The 18,663-nt window shown below is 31.6% G+C and overlaps 1 protein-coding gene across 4 annotated transcripts in view; it reads left to right on the top strand.

Annotated features, from left to right (window-relative positions):
- The first annotated feature begins 6,503 nt into the window (after positions 1–6,503).
- The window catches only part of LOC125845010 (probable LRR receptor-like serine/threonine-protein kinase At1g07650), a 13,409-nt gene continuing 1,249 nt past the window's right edge, over positions 6,504–18,663 (top strand). The window contains exons 1-24 of one of the 4 annotated variants that reach the window (XM_049524384.1): positions 6,504–6,630; positions 6,734–6,911; positions 7,992–8,063; positions 8,178–8,246; positions 8,330–8,401; positions 8,491–8,562; positions 8,655–8,726; positions 8,813–8,881; positions 8,971–9,042; positions 9,125–9,196; positions 9,307–9,378; positions 9,824–9,892; positions 10,193–10,258; positions 10,963–11,025; positions 11,124–11,159; positions 11,255–11,289; positions 11,450–11,826; positions 11,899–12,094; positions 12,283–12,417; positions 12,625–12,743; positions 12,870–13,080; positions 13,270–13,510; positions 13,720–13,870; positions 13,999–14,485. In XM_049524384.1, coding sequence (XP_049380341.1) covers positions 6,519–6,630; positions 6,734–6,911; positions 7,992–8,063; positions 8,178–8,246; positions 8,330–8,401; positions 8,491–8,562; positions 8,655–8,726; positions 8,813–8,881; positions 8,971–9,042; positions 9,125–9,196; positions 9,307–9,378; positions 9,824–9,892; positions 10,193–10,258; positions 10,963–11,025; positions 11,124–11,159; positions 11,255–11,289; positions 11,450–11,826; positions 11,899–12,094; positions 12,283–12,417; positions 12,625–12,743; positions 12,870–13,080; positions 13,270–13,510; positions 13,720–13,870; positions 13,999–14,343 — 2,976 coding nt within the window. In that variant the 5' untranslated portion in view covers positions 6,504–6,518 and the 3' untranslated portion in view covers positions 14,344–14,485. Of the gene's footprint in view, positions 6,631–6,733; positions 6,912–7,991; positions 8,064–8,177; positions 8,247–8,329; positions 8,402–8,490; positions 8,563–8,654; positions 8,727–8,812; positions 8,882–8,970; positions 9,043–9,124; positions 9,197–9,306; positions 9,379–9,823; positions 9,893–10,192; positions 10,259–10,962; positions 11,026–11,123; positions 11,160–11,254; positions 11,290–11,449; positions 11,827–11,898; positions 12,095–12,282; positions 12,418–12,624; positions 12,744–12,869; positions 13,081–13,269; positions 13,511–13,719; positions 13,871–13,998; positions 14,486–18,663 lie in introns of those variants that run through there. The other 3 variants (XM_049524383.1, XM_049524382.1, XM_049524385.1) reach the window with 3 other exon arrangements.

The raw sequence follows: 18,663 nt of genomic DNA, 5'->3' as shown, positions 1-18,663 counted from the left end.
AAAATCCTAACCAAACAGAGCCATCCCCCCTGATAGGATCACTCCTGAACTAAATGAAAATGCAGGATGGCAAACTATAGTTTACCCAAAAAAGAAAAAAACAAACATTCAACATCAGTACATTTAATTTGCTCATGAATGACCAAAAAAACAAAAAGCAACTCCATTGATTCTGTAGGACCATTAGAGCAGCAGGAACGAGACAAAAACAACAAACAAAGAACCAAAAACGATCCCAAAAATCAAGCTCCAAATTCTGAGGGAAAAAAAATTGCCACATCAATAGCAAAGGAAAGCCCAAGCCACGTAAAAAACTTAGTATCCATTCTCTTTTACAGTTTCTAAAGCCACAAACGTGGAAAAATGCAGCCTCACCACATCCAAAACTAAATGATCCATAAACTGATAAACCAAATTCCCCATTCCTACGAGTTGATTGCGAGGTTCAATTAGTCAATCAATCAACTAAGCCCCTACCCTGAGTTAGAGGAAAAAGTACCTGATTACGAGCAGTGGCATCCGGACAGAATTCAAGAAGCATACCAATGTCTGTCTCTCCTCATTTGCCTCACAACCACCTCCCTCTTGTTTCTCAGCAATTTTATTCTCGCCAGCGTAATCTTCGACATTTTCTGCTGCATACACACACAAAAGAACTTGATTTCTTTTATCGGAAAAGAAGTAAAATTGAGAGGGGAATTGGGATATTCACCATTTGAAGGTTCTTGCAGAAGAGAGAAAGACCCATCTTCATCGGCTTGAGAAGAGCGTGCGTGCGAGAATATGCGGTAGTGAAGAAGAGAACAGAGGTTGTATGTATAACGGTCATTTGGGATGAAAACAAAAATATATGATTATTATATCAAATAATTTTAAAATGAATGACGTGGGTTTTGGGCCATCATATGAAAATGTCTTTTGGATCCATACTACCTTTTCTTAATGAATTGGGTCTGCTGGAGTTGGCCCAAATTTTGTCTGAAAGTTGAGTCTAAAGTGAGGTAACAAAATAGTATCATTTTTTTAAAATTTTATAATAGAAGGGGTTAGATTTGAAATTAAGATATAGACATATCAGTTTCATTTATGGCCAATTCTAATTAAGAACGTAACCAAATTTACTAAATTCGGCTAGAATTCAAATAAGATTAATTAACAAGCTTCTTAATCTTAACGAAATAAAATAATTATAAATGAATTAATTTGAAAATATAATCTACTGACTAACTACTACTAATTTAACAAAATATTTGAGTGAAACAAAAAAAAATTTGAGACAATTTTTGAATAATTATATACATAATTATATAAAAGCAATAGCTTACGCAACACTTTTTGCAAGCGGTGTCACCTTTTAATATATATAACGATTCAGGTAAACTTTTATATCTTTTCCAAAAAGTAAAATAAAAAAGTACTTTAACTTTTTCTCAATAAATTTTTATTTTGAAAATATCTCATTAGAAATAATAGTGTTAAATATTATATATATATAATATCAAAAGAAAGAAAAAATAGAAGGCAAAAGAAGAAAGAAATATGCATGTGATAAACTTAACCATCCGAGCTACACACCATTTACACAAAATATTATATATATATATATATATATATATATCAAATGTCTTCGATAAAGCCGGGTCTTGTGTTGTCCTTAGTATTCATGGGTTAATTAGGGCCATATGTGGTTGATTAGTATAACCCAACTTAGCCATAATGAGTTTTATGATATGTTGGATTTGGATGATTAGTGGTATCTAAGTGATGCCTAGAGGAGTTGGGTGAGTAAACTCATTTAAAAGAGGATAGAAGTGTAATCCTCCATGGTTTAGAATCATATTGTGTGAAGAGTGTCAAAGTTTAGTTATGACTTGGTCTGACCTTAGAATTGAAGAAATGTTGTAAAAGGTTTGTATAGGCTTACCCCAAGTGAGGGATAATGTGCTTAGATGGTAAGGTCATTGAGTGTCCTTGATGTTCATGAATTAGGCTTGCTTGATAATATCACCTTAAGAGGTGTAGTGAGTTGAGAAAGTTTAGTCTCGGTTTGGTAGGCAGTGACACCCCTTAGACCTTCATATATTCTCCTTAAAGCGTACACATTATTTAAAAATCATATCAAGTAACAAAACTATTTTAAAATAATGAGTTGGGGAAGCAGTGCATATAGTCCCACTTTTTTTTGGGCATATTTTCGTATTTATGAGTCAACTTTTAGGAATTAATCGATTTTTTTGATTTTTCGTATGTATTAGCTCATGAATCTGGTTTATGTATAAATAAAAGAAATTCACGGACATTATATTCACTACCTTTATTTTTAAAGATATCATGAGAATTATAAAAAGATAATGCGGAGCTTTAAAGTTATTCCTTTATATTTTGTTGATTGGCTGGTAAATATGACTATTAGTTTTCTTAAATGGCTTTACTTTATGCTTTTGAATTCACAATCTTTTTAAAATATTAATTTTTCTATTTGTATCGAGTCTATGTGTTTAGAGATCTTTGAAGCTAACAAAGATGTGATATTTTCACTATATTTTAAATATATTGTAGATACTATTTGCACGGGTCGGAGACATACGAGTGTCTAGAAATTAATATTATTAAAAGTGAAAATTTTTAAAGTGCACAAGTAAAATTATTATTTTTAATCTATACTAAATTAAATATATAATTAATTAAATATTTAATACTAAATATTAAAGTGAAAAGGTGCTAAGTCAAAAATTGAATCAACTTTAAATGCAATAAAATAAGAAAGACAATTAAGAAAGATGAAAAATGAAAGATCATGATTTTAAGACTCTTCATTTCTACAAATTAAATTTGAAAACTTTTTATCATTTCATTTCCTCATATTGAATGAAGAAAAAAATTGGTCTTGCAAACTATAAATTAAGCACTGGACACTATCAAATAACTCATAAGAAATGGAGTGATAGGGTTTAATTAGTGATTTCAAAGTCTCTTATTTTATTTGATTCCTTCTTCACCTGTGTATTATCACATTCAATTATACTTTTGTTTGTTATTTTTTTTTTCTCTCTTTCAACTTTGGTGGCATCATAAATCATAATCCTGGAATAAAATATAACTATAATTATATGTAATAAATTCGATGATTCACTATATTTGTTTGTTAAGAATTTCTTATTTTTTTACATTTTTTTTTATGTTGGACAATATCAATTTCTAAACTTTTAAAATTTATTGATTGTCTGAAATATGTGATGAATAGATTATTATTTAAGAAAAATGTGCAACGCACACTTCCAATAACTAGTAAGAATGATAAATACAAAAGAGGTGGCTATTTTTGACCGTGCATTTATTATAAGACATGAAGTGGGGAAGGGGGGAAAAGAAAATAAAATGAAAAGAAAGATTACTCTTGTTTTCTATTTTAACCTTGTTTTAGCAATAATTTTATTTTTCTTGTCCACTTCAAAACACAATAGATTATTCCAATTAATGTTCACGTATTATATAATACCCAGTGGATCCAAATTCCACTAGACTTCCAATGCTAGGACCTTTTTAAAAAAAATAAAATAATAATAATACTAATAATTTTCCCCGATTAAAGACTTGTCAGTATATAAGATATTCACATTTATTTATTATTTTATTTTACTTTTCAAGTCAAGCGTAAGTTTCTTATGTTAGATTGATGTAAAAATATTCTCTAGCAGCCTTTCTTTTGGTACCAAATATAACCCGAAGAGAAGATATGAAATATAATTGACATTGTGAAAAACGCTAGGTATGGAAAAAGGGAGATACAATAAAATGTAATTTAATTACTAGGATCGAATTCAAATACTTTCGTTAAGAATTGAGGAATTCTATTTATCCTATAGTGGAAGAGCAGCCTCATGGCATAATTTATGGAAGCAAAGTGTAGAAAAGGAAATTAAATTAGAAATTTTATCAAACCACATGGTGTTAACGGTTCAGAGCTAATTACATCATATTTCTATTTTTCTTCAAATTATAAAAATTCCTTAAATTTGGTGGAATCTGGATATATCACAAAACGTCTTGATATGTCACATCTTGATTTTGGATACATTGCGTACGTCCCGATACATCACATAAAGTGATGTGTCCAACTGATACATCATGTAAAATGTTGTATCCGAGAATATGAAAGAGTAGCAATTTTTGTATTTTTTTCAAATGATAAAAAAATATAAAAAATAGGATAAAATAAGTTGTGTATTTATGTAATTTTCCTTAAATTGAACGAGGTCATCACATTTAATTATGTCATGTTCAATTTTGGTCTTATTGTACGTCAACTTGAAAGAAAAAAAAATTATTCCAATGTCTACACATGTTATTATGTCCCATTGGGTCCAAATTCCACTAGACTTTTCAATGCTAAGGTACCATATACACACTGTTTATTAATTTGTTTCTATCAAAATTATATATTTCAAAGTAGACGGCTAGCAAAAGGATAACAAATATCTTTGTCACTTGTCTCCTTTATTATATTGGATAATTATCTTGAAAAAGTATTAAGTTACTCTTTTAGAAAAAATGGATGTAATGTAGATTTTTCAGAAGGGTCTAAATAAGACAAAGGAGTTTTCATAATTTCATTTTTTTTTAATCATAGATAATATAATCGCTAACAAGAATTTGGTTCTTTTTAAGAACTTGATGTCGATAAATCTGCCTTATTATACGCGCGTGCAAGAGATTCTGTTTAGTGTAAGGTGCAAGGCGAAAGTCATAAATGAAATAGAACTCCCTGTCTCATTCCCGGCTAACCGTGAACAGAGTGAAGGGTGGGCCAAGAGCATTCTTATCAATGTATCTATAATAATTCCTCGAGGAGTTGAGTTTATGGGTTAAACGCATGGATCAAGAAATACGACAACATAGAAATATTGCTACACTTGAATAAAAGGAAAGAGATTTGAAATTATGAGAAATCATGTTGAAGGTCGAAATAATAAAAACAAATCAAGAAGAATTAGATTGGATTTATTAATCAAGTTCCAATGGAATTTATAGAAAGAAGCTAAGAGAAATTCGATCGATCATTACTACTCTTATATAAAGCATCATATTGATGCTATTGCCTCTTATGTTATTAACCCAAATTGAGATTTATTCTTTACAAATAGTAGTCATCGTAAGTCGTGCTTAAACGGGTTGGACATATTATGATTTTAGGGCTAATTTTGTCAACTCTAAATAAGGTATTTGAATGAGGCAATAGTCTACTCATCTTATTCAGCAAATTAGCATGTCAAATTCAATTCCAAATAGGTCATTTGGCGTGTGATATACATGTATACACCACCTATGAGATATAATAAAAATGAAATTTTTTCTTTTATGAGTGAGGCAAAGACAAATAAGTGGAGTTCTATCTAATCAAATAATTATTAAAAATTTAAATAAAAAATTAAGATATTTAATTAATGGCAAATCAATAAAAACACATTTTTCTTATTAGGAGTGAATAGTTTTTTTTTAAAAAAGGAATGTACTCAAACTAAAAACACGAGTGTAATGAAGGGAGTAATTTTTTGTAGTAATATTTTATTATTTTGCACTATTATTATTATTTTCTATTTAAAATGATAATTTTCAAGGACAAGGACAAATGCTTTTCCAATGATATTATTAATTGGGGCCTAGAATACAGTAAGTCAAGCCTCAAGTAAACTGAATGTCTATTTTATGATCTTAAACTAATAGGGTTCATATCTTAAGTGTAATAATACTAGTCAATTTTATTTAAATTTTCTTCTAACTTTTTTTTTATTCTTGTAAATAGTTTTTCTGACATAAAGCAACTCTTGTCTGACTTTTCTAGTTCATTGAACTCACAACATATTTTGGTGTACTCACTTTTCTAGAGTCACAAATACCCTATAACCAAATGTGATTTATTTTCAATGACCAGTTTATCTGGCTTCATTTTGCGACAAAAAATAGGGTAATTTTCACAGGTTATTACTCAATTAACTTTCAGTAATATTAAAGTTGGTAATTCATTTTTAATAGAAAAATAAAGTCACTAAACTACCTATTTGTAATACTCAAGACACGTGATTAAATTTTGTAATAATAAAGTTATATACTAAACTATATTTGTATTAGCAGTTCCAAAAATACAAATGATCACAGAAAGTTAATTTACAATGTCGGAAATGACATATCATTGCCTCATCATCATTTTGCTATGTAGATACCACACAAAACTTTTTTTTTAACCGCGAAATCTACCTTTTCATAACCTAGATTAAAAAAACATGAAAACTAAAAGAAACTCTCTAATAATATTATATTATATGTATTATTATTTGATGTCCTTTTCAACATGCATGTCTCACACACACATTCTCAGAAACTCTCTAATAATATTATATTATATGTATAATATATGTATCTTATTTATTCCTAGATCTATATATATATATATTCGATAAATCTTCATTATGTATATATGTATATTCACTTCAACTTTTTTTTTTTGCATTTTAGAGAAGATGATGTCATCCTCTTATTACTGCACTTGTTCATTTTTGCTCATCACCTTCAGCTTACTCCAAATTGTTTGCGAAGCACAAAATGGTCGCGGTATTCTACCTGAAGAAGAAAGTAATGTCTGTCTCTCATAAGCATATAAATTAGAGTTTGAATCTTTTGTTGTAAAACTGCAGCGTGATTATGTAACTATCCGACTAATTTTACGATTTTGCAGAGAATGCTCTGAGAGAAATAGGGGAGCAGTTAGGGAAAACTGATTGGGATTTTGATGTGAATCCTTGTGATGAGAGCACGAGCTGGACTACACCAGGAACGGATGATTTGTCAGTGTATGTGAGCAATGTAACCTGCAATTGCGATACCCCTAATGGTTCCTGTCATGTACAAAGCATGTAAGCCTTCTTCCTCTGCCTCTTTTTATATCTTTATAATTTGATTTTCCTCCAATTTCTCTTGTTTTTTTTAGTTAAAGTTTGTGAATGAGGCAATAGAGTAAAATAAAGTTAATTTGTGCTTATATATATAGTACTTTTTCCAACTTTTAAAGAAGTTGAGACTTGAAGAAGAGAGTCTCCTCGTGCTGTTGTTGCATGACTCAATTTTGGATTTGATTGATTATATTTTTTTGGACCAAATTTATTTTTATTTCCTTTATGTATCTTTTAATTTCGGATATGTTTCACGCAAAATTTTATTAAAAATCATGATTTTTTTTTTCAAATTCCAAAACGGTACTTCCAAACGAACACTGCCTTAAAGCATGCTGGGATGGTCTGATGACTTTTGACTTATAAATCTAAAGTCATATAGGATTTTCAACTTCGAGACATTTGACTTATTTTTGTTATTTTGATATAAAACTAAATACTTAAAAACTTTTTTTTATTTATCTAAACATTATAAATCTATTTACTGGGCTTCACAGAATCAAAGAGCCAACTTTCAATACTATAGTAGGCATTAGTATTACATTCTTGAGATAGATTTTTCATTCAACTATTTGCACCCTGTGGGAAAATTACTAAGGAAGTCCTCAAATAGTTGGTTAGGATTTTTTTGCTTATACAAAATGCATTGTTATTTAGGGTGTGGTCTGTTGGGTTTTCTAGGAAAATAAAGATTTTGTTTAAGTTATTTTCTTGTGTTGGATAACTAAGTAAAAACTATTATCTTAAAGCAGTTGTATATAATCTAGACAAATATTATGAGAGACAGGATGGGGTTGGAGTGTGGAGGTGGGGTGAAGATGAGGAGTACATGTAGAATGTCATTTGTGAAACTTGTTTGTTTTCCCTATTTCCACTATGAAAGTCTCATTTTCAAGGAACTTGTTTTCCAATGTTTTTTAAAAAATTGACCAACGGAACATAAAGAAATTAATGGACATTTTTCAGCCAATATTTTCCTCAGAACACACCCAAATATCTGTTTTATAGTTTTGACTTTTGATAGTTTTTCTTATAATGTTACAGATTACTCAAAGGACAAGATCTTGCTGGTGTTCTTCCTCCATCCCTGGTGAAGTTACCCAATCTCACCAAAATGTACTGTTAACTCACTTGAATCTATGAGTTCAAAACCAGTAGGAACTTTATTTTTTCTTTTTTAAGATAAAAAATCACTATGATATAAATACATTTTCAATGTTTGACCTACAGTGATCTCTCATGCAACTATTTGAGTGGTACAATTCCCCCTGAATGGACATCTATGAAACTGGAATATATGTGAGCACGCTGCACCTGAACCACTTAATACTTTTGGCATTACATAACAAGGTTGCGCGAATTTAACTAATGATGGTTTTCAGGTCTCTTATGTTGAATCAACTATCCGGACCAATTCCAAAGTACTTAGGAGACATGACTTCACTAGTCTATATGTATGTCCTCTTATCTTTCACTTCACATACAAAGGATAGTAGTCCTTAATTCATTTAACATTTATTGAGCTGGACTGCGAAACTTTCAGGAGATTGGAAAGTAACATGTTTAATGGAACTGTTCCAAAAGAACTCGGAGACATGGTTAATCTACAGGTTCTGTAAGGCCTTCCGGACTATCCTCATGACTTTAGATGAAATTTGTGTTTTTGCAATATTTTGACAAGCTAGTTGCTTTTTTTGCTTTGTGCAGCATTCTTAGTTTTAATAATCTCACAGGTCAGTTACCAGAGGAACTCAATAAACTCACTAATTTGACAGAACTGTAAGTGCCTTCGGATACACGTTACCTCTAGGTCATATTGTATTTCCTGTTTATCTGAGTTCTTCCCATTTTTGACACCTATGCAGTAGGCTGAGAGGTAACAACTTCACAGGAAAACTTCCTAGCTTTGAGAGTTTTAAAACCCTTCAAAGATTGTAAGCATATTCAAACCATTTGATGCATATAAAAGCTTTCAATATCTAGATTTATGCAAGTTGTTTCAGACTTTATGCTTGGTTAACAGAGAGATTCAAGCTTCCGGTTTTGAAGGACCTATAGCTCCAATCATTTCTGTCTCGACTCAAATGATCGAATTGTGAGTTGTTCTCTGTGCTGCATACTTTGTTTGGTTCTCTTCTGTTTGGTTAGAGTTTAACTTTAATTATATGTCTGTACAGGAGAATCACTGATTTGATTGGAGGTGCTTCAGAATTTCCACTGCTTGGGAATATGACACGCCTAACTAGATTGTATGTAGTTCACGTGAAGTTTGAATTTATGCATTAATAGTTCCACTAGCTTCCCCAGTCAATGGGAAGTGTTTTTATTTTATTTTTCTGAAACTAATGTGTGATTGCAGGATATTGAGGAACTGTAATTTATCTGGGAAGATTCCTCCTTACATAACTAATATGCCTAAATTAAAACTTCTGTAAGTCTGCTATCTACCTTCACTCTGATGTTTGTTCTTTCTTTCTTTCTTAATATACATTTCGTTCTCGTTAATCGTGCATGCCATCAATGCGTGAGCCTTTCTTTATTGTTGTCTTGCGAATTCTGTTAATTTATAACTTCAGGAGACAGAAAAAAGGGTTCACTGGAATTGTGTATGGATTATGTGTTAGCATTTGTTGTATGCCTTTTATGAAGACCGTATTCAGGTGAATTTCTCCCCAAGAGGAGAAGGGAAAGGCTTCCAGGTTTGGTGGATGAATTGGAATCTTGTTTTCGAAAAATGTTACTTAAAGCATCACTTTCTCCAAATACTGTAAATTTACATGATGTTATTGTTATTAGCTTAGAATCTCAAGATATTAAAACCTCATTTGCATCCTTGTCCTTGTTTCTGGCTTGATTATGGTTTTCCTTTGCTGCAGAGATCTAAGTTTCAACAAGTTTGAAGGACAGATCCCAAATCTTGAGAGTCTAAAGAAGTTGGACTTCTTGTAAGTGACATAACATAAGGATGAAACATGTGATACTCAAATTCTTATTTTAACGAGCTTGCCAATTTGTCGACATTATATTCTCAACAATGCTAAGTTCTTTTCTCTAACAGAATACAAATGAATAAAATTTAAACCCTTGATATGGATGGGCAAGTTGCTGAGGCTTCAAAGCATGTTTGTTTTCAAAGAAACTTTTAGTGTCTGACATTTTATAGGCTTTCTTGACCTTGATTCATTTATGTAATTTTGTTGTTCAAATTGATATCTCCAGTTGAATTGAAGTTGTTTCTTTGCTAGGTACCTGGTAGGAAATAGACTTACTGGGCCAATTCCAGATTGGGTCAAAAGTCGAAATTCCAAACAGTAAGTTTGCTACCTTTGATCAGCATGGTTTTGCATATAAATCAACTCATGCCTATAAGAATGCCAACTTATTCAAGAACTTAAGATTCCAAAAGCATATATAGACATATATGTCAATGTTGCAGGAACATAGTATCCCTTAAAAAGAATTTCTTTTTATGAAACACTTGCTTGCTGACTCTGTCATGCACTCGGCAACTTGTATTTCTTTGTTGAGATGCATTAGTAAACTTGTCAACTTGGTTCTGTATTTACAAGCTAGGAATTTGGTTGAACAAAAAGAGAAAGAGTATTCTTCAAATTTAGAAGCTATAGAGGTGACTAAAGGTTTTAGTTATCCTCCATACATCATGCTCTCCATGCCCTATTTGTATCGTCATAGAGTTCTGGAAAACGCTAGATTAAGATGAGTTATGTAAGCATTCCAAAGTCACTTCTGATAACTTCTTAAGTTAATTACAGTGGATGAACTTAGCTTCCTGGCTTTCTACTCTCTGAATCAAGAAGTAAATGAGAGACATAAAAGAGCTTGAAAACATTAGACCTACTGATTTTGGGAAAACTAATTTAATTTGGACTATAAAAATGTTACTACCCTCCGGTATTATAACTAGCATTTGCATCCTGCAATGAAAGCACAAGTATTCCAACTCCCTTCATTACATTGATAGTATTGGAAAAACACTGACAAATCTAATTTGCAGCATGATAGACCTGTCTTACAACAACTTCAGTGAGAGCTCTGAGCCTATTTGTCAGGAAACCCTGTATGAGTCTTTAACCTTATGCCTTCTTCCCACTCATTTTTCTTATCGCTGTACAGGTTCTTAGTCATTTCTAAGCTAAATTTCGTTCTTCTTCTCAGAAACTTATTCAAAAGCTATAATGGAACGAAAAATTCGTAAGTCATTAACTTGTCTTATAGGACACTAGATTTATCATGATTAACCGTTTCATGCCTTCTGAGTTCTGACTCTTCCTTCCAATTTAATGCAGAGAACTTGGGAAATGTGTGCCAAGATGTTCAAAGAGTAAGTTTACACCTTCTACTAGGCTCTGATCATTGTTAATATAATATTTATGTTTTCTCAAGTTTGATAGAGTCAAAAGTTAAATCATGTGTCTTCTGCTTGTATTTTGCATGAAAATCATAATATCCAATGAAACTTTCTCCACTTTAATTCTATACAGAATGGTATTCGGTGCACATAAATTGTGGTGGAGAGAGTGTGACTATTGGGGACACCGTTTATGAAGCAGATAGAGATTCAGCAGGTGCAGCAAAATTTACTTACTCGAAAGAGAGCTGGGGAGCCAGCAACAGTGGATACTTCTGGGATAAGTCCATAACAGCGAAAGACTACCTGGCGAATAATATATCTGCCATTAAGGGAAATGACTCTGAACTGTACACGACAGCTCGGCTCTCAGCTTCATCTCTGACTTACTACGGACGTTGTTTAGCAAATGGAAACTACACCGTGACACTGCACTTTGCAGAGATTGTCATAAGAGACAATCGATCTTTCCAAAGTCTTGGAAAACGGATATTTGATGTCTATATTCAGGTCAATTAACATTCATCCGAATATTAAGTCAAGGTTTAGGTGCAGTTTGCTCACAATTTAAACTGGATGCAGGGTGAGAGGAAGCTCAAAGATTTTGATATTAGAACTGATGCTGGAGGAGTTGATAAACCTTTCACGATAAAGTTCAATGCAACTGTAGCAGACAGCACTCTAGAAGTGCGCTTTCAGTATGCTGGGAAAGGAACAGCTGCTCTCCCTAGAAGAGGAAGCTATGGCCCTTTAGTTTCTGCCATCTCTTTTGAAGCTAGTAATTCTACTATTTCTCTTTTTACAAAGGACACCCTTAAACACACCGCACGATTAATTCTATTACTTTATTCTTAGAGAGCCTAGAGAATAGACTTGAATTATTTGCTCAATCACTTTAATATTAAAAACAAACAAACAAATGCTAGTGCATTTTATACTCTTACTCATATTTTTTCTGTATCATAGATTTCAAGCCCCCTCCTGATCACAAAAAGTTGGTTCCCATCATAGCTGGAGCAGTGGTGTCCTTACTAATTCTCATTTTCATAATATCTTTTGTTGCTTGGAAGAGACACAAAAACAAGATAGCGAAGGAAGAAGGTGACGTTACTACACCCTCAGTAGCCTATTTGAACATACATATAATCTGTTCTCCGCCATTTCTTGAAAAAGTTGTTATCAAAATGAAAATAATGGATTTTCAAGAAAAGAAGCATTTATGGCTAAATGCATTTCATATTACATAATTTCCACTTTATATGAAGTCATTTCCCTTTTAAAATGCTCTCTTTTCCTATAAATGCACAGAATCAAGAGGACTAGATTCAATGACTGGTGTATTTACCATCAGACAAATCAAAGCTGCCACAAACAATTTTGACGCTGCAAATAAAATCGGGGAAGGTGGTTTTGGCTCTGTCTACAAGGTTCATCTCAATCTTACCTCTATCAAGCTTTCTACTTTATTAGGTTAGCAACAACATCCGATATAGATAATATGTATAGACAGCCTTAATCAACCAGTTTTTCTGTTCTTTTATACTAATAAACAGGGTACATTATCGGATGGCGCAGTTATTGCTGTTAAGCAGCTTTCATCCAAATCAAAACAAGGGAAGCGTGAGTTTGTAAATGAGATAGGTATGATCTCTAGTTTACAGCACCCAAATCTTGTACAACTATATGGATGTTGTGCTGAACGGAATAACCTGCTACTGGTGTACGAGTACATGGAGAACAATAGCCTGGCTCGTGCTTTATTTGGTAATTTATCATCCTTCTTCATTGTTTTAGTTATAAGTCTAGCAGAAAATAAGCTAAAAGTGAAACAAGTTGAAAGATTGCTCTTTGGTAATTACCGAAAGAGTTTAAAATGAGAAGTTAATATGTATTTCTTAACGTGTGTGTTTACGAGAAGGTATGCATAGATTTTTACTTCACATTAAAATGCAGGTCCAGAAGAACATCGGCTCAAAATAAACTGGCCAACCAGGCAAAAAATCTGCATTGGGATAGCAAAAGGCTTATCTTTCCTACATGAAGAATCGTCATTAAAAATTGTTCATAGGGGCATCAAAGCAACAAATGTACTTCTTGACAAGAAACTAAACCCAAAAATCTCAGACTTTGGTCTGGCCAGACTTGATGATGATGATAATAACACACATATTACCACTAGAGTTGCCGGAACCATGTAAACTTTCTGACAAGTCTCTCATTCATGTTTGTGTTCTTTAAAGAGGAGATGTATCGATTATTGATAGCCACAGTACGGTTAATTCTACGTGTCTTAATATTCTTCAACGACACCAAAACAAAAAAAAAAAAGAATACAAATTGAACATCTCTATATCTTTGACCTGCTTGTCTCCATGAAGTTAAGGTTCTCACTTTGTTCTGCAGAGGATATATGGCTCCTGAATATGCACTATGGGGTTACTTGACCTACAAAGCAGATGTCTACAGTTTTGGAGTTGTTGCATTAGAGATTGCTGCTGGGAAAAGCAATATGACATATCGCCCCAATGAGAAATTTGTGTGCCTCCTAGATTGGGTAAGGACTCCTAATCCCTGATAACTGAATTGGACGATCATTTCATCTAAAAGTTTCATTATGTCTACAACACGTGTGACATGCATCACACATGTCTTGCATTTTATTAAATTCAATTGCATATTCAGGCCCTTGTTCTACAAAGGCAAGGAAAACTGAAGGAAGTAGTAGATGCAACATTGGGCAGTGATTTGAACGAGGATGAGGCTCTAAGGATGTTAAATGTAGCTTTGCTATGTACCAGTCCATCTCCAGCACTTAGGCCAACTATGTCTGCTGTAGTCAAAATTCTTGAAAATCATCTTGACCTCCCTGAGTTTACCATGGAATCAAGATTCTATGATGATTATGATCTTCTCAACTTTCAAGGGTTAAGAGACAAGTATGAAGATACGAACGAAAGCCAACCACTTACACATTCATCAAATACTATTACTACAGATTACTCTTACACTACCTCTACATCAGCTTAAATTCACACTATAAATGTTTTCGAGACAGTATTTTCTTGGTGGTTTATCAAACATAAGATATTTGTGTGCAACTATTGTAATTATGAGGTGAATTGTACTGAGCATCCATTGCCAACTATATATAACATTTAGGACGGTTTGGTTTGGAAACAAGTTATTTCAAAATTAATTTTACAACACTACATTTTTGAGATAAATTATCTCACAATTTTATCCTAAACAAACATGGATAAACTCATCCTAAAATTAACCTCGAAATTAGTTATCTCTTATCCCTCCTGCCAAACGAGCCCTTTAGTTAACTCAGATGAAGACGGACACACAGTGGCGGATCTACGCTGAGGTTTGGGGGTGCCACGCCACCCCTGAACTTCGAAGGAAACTCTATATATACATAGGTATATATATATAATATTTATATAAATATAAAGTGTGCCACCCACAGAACTTTGTACCTATTTTTTTGAGAAATTTGATGCAGACGTTTTTTAAGAAAAAAAAAGCTCCAAGCACTGGCACAATTTTTATTTTTATTTTTATTTTTTTATAATTGTTATTGACTTAAATTAAATTAATTGCATTATTACTCCTTTGACTTTTCTTTTATTTGATTAAATACTCAATAAAAGTGTAATATCTTATTATTTACATTTTATTGATTGATTTATGATATATATCGAAAAGACAAATAATTTAACTAAATATAAAATTAATTTAATCGATAAGTCTATTTGACACCCACGAACTCTAAATCCTAGATCCGCCACTGCGGACACAGTCAACTAGTGGTACATAAAACACTTCACATTAATTAGACTCAACTTGCTAGTCAGTTATAGCACTGACATTCACGCTCAACTACCATAATCATGACTAATTCGGTAAAATATCAATATTTGGAGCGTTTTTTTAAGAAAATAAATCTTAATTAAGTGATCATATAAGATATTAGCTCATCAAACATACAAAGACGATATAAATTTAAAGAGTTTTTTATTTAATTAGAAAGATATACCTAATTTGTTATTTAAAAAGTATATATATACATTATCATAAAAAATAATGGTGAAATAATTATGATTCTTTGCACTTTCAATAAGCGAGATCTCGAATTTAAATCGTAAAAATGAAAAATACAAACTCCGTTGCAGGATCTTTACTCAAAAGTAATTCTAAAGTTGGTACCGACAGCGGGTAAGAGGAAAAAAAAATATCGGTTTTCCCATGTGACTTTAATGACAAGCCTATATCTAGAAGAGAAAAAAGGACGGCTAGAATAATTAATTTTATTTAGTCTTTTACATTTTTTTTTACACATTAATTTTGCTGTTCTATATGAGTATTTTTTTAAAAATTTTTTTTATTCAAATGGTAAGTGATCATATAAAATCATTTTTTCAAAACTCGAAACCCTCATATTTAATCAAGAAGACAGAATTTTGTACATTGTCTTTTTTTAATCTCTTTAAATAAGTGTTTTAGGAGAAGCCAATCAATAAACCGCAAACCAAATCTTTGTATAATTTGTTAAGTATATATGTATTACACTTGGACAAACTTAAACTTTTTAAAATATAAATCACGATGAGGGAACTAATTAATGACTTTGCAATAAAGATCTACTATTTATTTAGGCAGAGACGGAGCCAAGATTTCAGGTCAGTCAGTTTTAAATTTTTAAAAAGAACAACAATCTTAACCTAAAGTAACAATCATCAAATTAATGAATAAATACAAATATTTAATTAACTAAAAACGACAAATTACTTAAACATTATATGAATATAAGCAACATTACAATTGCACTCGACGAGGTGTCAGGCCTGAGAATTTACATCTAGGTGCTTGTCTAGCTACGAAGAATAAGAAGTTCTGAAGTTTAAGGATTAATTTCTACCAGGTGATGTTGAAGCGGAATTCATAAATAAGTTTAAGAATCTATGGCTCTCAATCTCAATACTAGCTGGGGTTTATTTGAAAACGATCAATAATCACATCATTAGGTACACTTTCAAATAATTCTTCTTCTATATAACAAACTAAACAATCATTTAAAAAGTCATCACCAATTTTTCTTCGCAAGTCATTTTTAATGAACTTCATTGAGGAAAAACTTTTTCCACGGTTGCAGTAGCCAAATGTTATATCAAGCTTAACTTCACAAGAACCCTAACTTTTGGAAAAAAAAATTGCGTTAAACTTTTTGAATGTGAGTAGAAATCAATAGTCAAATATTGTTTTAGATTACGACACAAATACTATTTTCCTTTTTTTTTTTATATAAATCCACGCATGTTTTTAATTAATCCTTTATCAATTTTATGTTATTTTTAAAAAAAATTATTACGACACAAATACTATTTCCTTTCCGATTTTCTGTTTTTAAAAAAATTATATAAACAAAAGTTAAGAAATAATCCCCAAAAACAGTACAATACGAAACGAAATTAATCCCAAAAAACAATGCCTGTCGGGAGATTTGAACACGCGTTCTGCGAAGGTGGAGAATTTCGCTGGGTGCTCAACGACCACTGCGCCAATCGCTTCAATTTGTTTATGGATTCGCAGGAAATCCATATATACATTTCACTTCATATTTTAATATAAATATAGAATCTACGGAAAAGCCAGTGAATTCGTTCGACCCCATCATATATAGTAGCTCCGCCCCTGTGTTTAGGTCAAACATATAGTATAAGAAAGTCAAAGTCTCCACTGATGTTCTCAAGCTGGTGGGGTACAGACACAAAGCAGTTTTTATTGATTATTGAATCATACAGACACATTTGTAGTATTTTGACTTCTTTTTTTTGTTGGACTATTTTGACTACTTTTGGATGACAATATAGAGAATATTTTCTTTCACACAAGTGACGCTATCAAAATAAAAACTGAAATGGATCACAAAATCAATTTATTTAGTTTTAAAAAGAAAATTTAGGACAGGAAAAAAAGATTACAAGATGAGGAATCAAACTTTCTTTATTCACGAACAAAATGAAGCATCTCCAATCAAGATTCCTGGCCAATTGACCTGTAAATAAGTAGCAAAAATGTTCACTAACACGTGCATGGATTTTGATCAGTCTGCTAGTTTTTGTAACTATAAAGTAGGGTTCAGAGTCAAAACGATAACTTTTTTCCTAAAAAAACATAAATGATATATCAAAAATATTTAAATCAAAAGGGCAAAATGTCTTTCAAACAAAATTAACACCATTGGCGGTGTTAAAAAATTCGATTAAAATCGCTGTAGGAGCAGCGATTTTATCAAAAAAAAAATTGTTTGAAAAAATTGAAATCGCTGCATGCGTAGCGTTTTTCCTTAATTTTTAATTTTTTTTTTCTTAATTATATAAGTTGCTTATTGATTTATCAAAGAAAAGTTCAAATAAATTTTCATGATTTTCCCCACCTTTGCAATGAATCTCATTGTATTTTGCCACCTAGTTGATCCATCAGAACTGCAAATTTTACCAACAACATTACAGGCACAATTAAATTTTTTTTTGAGAAAAATCGCTGCCCAATGCTGTTGACAAAATCGTTGCTCCAGCGATTTTAATCGAATATTTTAATGGCAAACAGTGTTAATTTTATTCGAAAGACATTGCTCCCTCAGGAGCGATTATGCCCTTTTGATTTAATTTTTTTTTGATATACCGTTTATATTTTTTTGAGAAAAAAAGTTACCGTTTTGACACCGCACTTCTCTAAAGTAATCTATAGTATCTTAATTTGTAGTTCCATAATAAATAGTTCAAAGGTAAAATTGAGCCTTTTTTTTTTATTTGGAGCTACCATTAATAGACGATGTATTTTTGAGCTATTTGGTTAGCCGAGAACATAATAGAAGATAAATTGACTTATTTCGATTAAATGGTTTAAAAATATTTTAGACCATTTTTCCTAAGACAAATCTATGCAAAATATAGTAGTGATGAATGCTGAGGATAAGATTTCTATATATCTTTTTATTTTAAATGAATGGTGCTGAGAGATCCAACAAGTCAAGTCATTAATGAGAGTAAAATTGAGATGCTACAATAAAATTATTTTCAAATATAGAAAAATCTCATGTTTTAATACTCTATATAGCTTAGCTAATGTGAAGCAAAACCAAGTCGTATAATACTGCATTTATCATTTCTTCTTTTTGTGATGATTGTACTACTATATTAATGTCTTGTCGACACAACTTGCTTTCAATTCACACTTCTCCTTTCTTTTTCGTTTTAATTCGTATGATAGTAAATTATTGAAGATAGTATTTTTTTTAAAAAAAAAATCATAATCTAAAATAAGAGGTACATATTTTTT

This window comes from Solanum stenotomum, chromosome 11 (assembly GCF_019186545.1).
Source record: "Solanum stenotomum isolate F172 chromosome 11, ASM1918654v1, whole genome shotgun sequence".
In the NCBI taxonomy this organism is placed as follows: Eukaryota; Viridiplantae; Streptophyta; class Magnoliopsida; order Solanales; family Solanaceae; genus Solanum; species Solanum stenotomum.
This window is presented reverse-complemented; position numbering and strand designations above follow the sequence as displayed.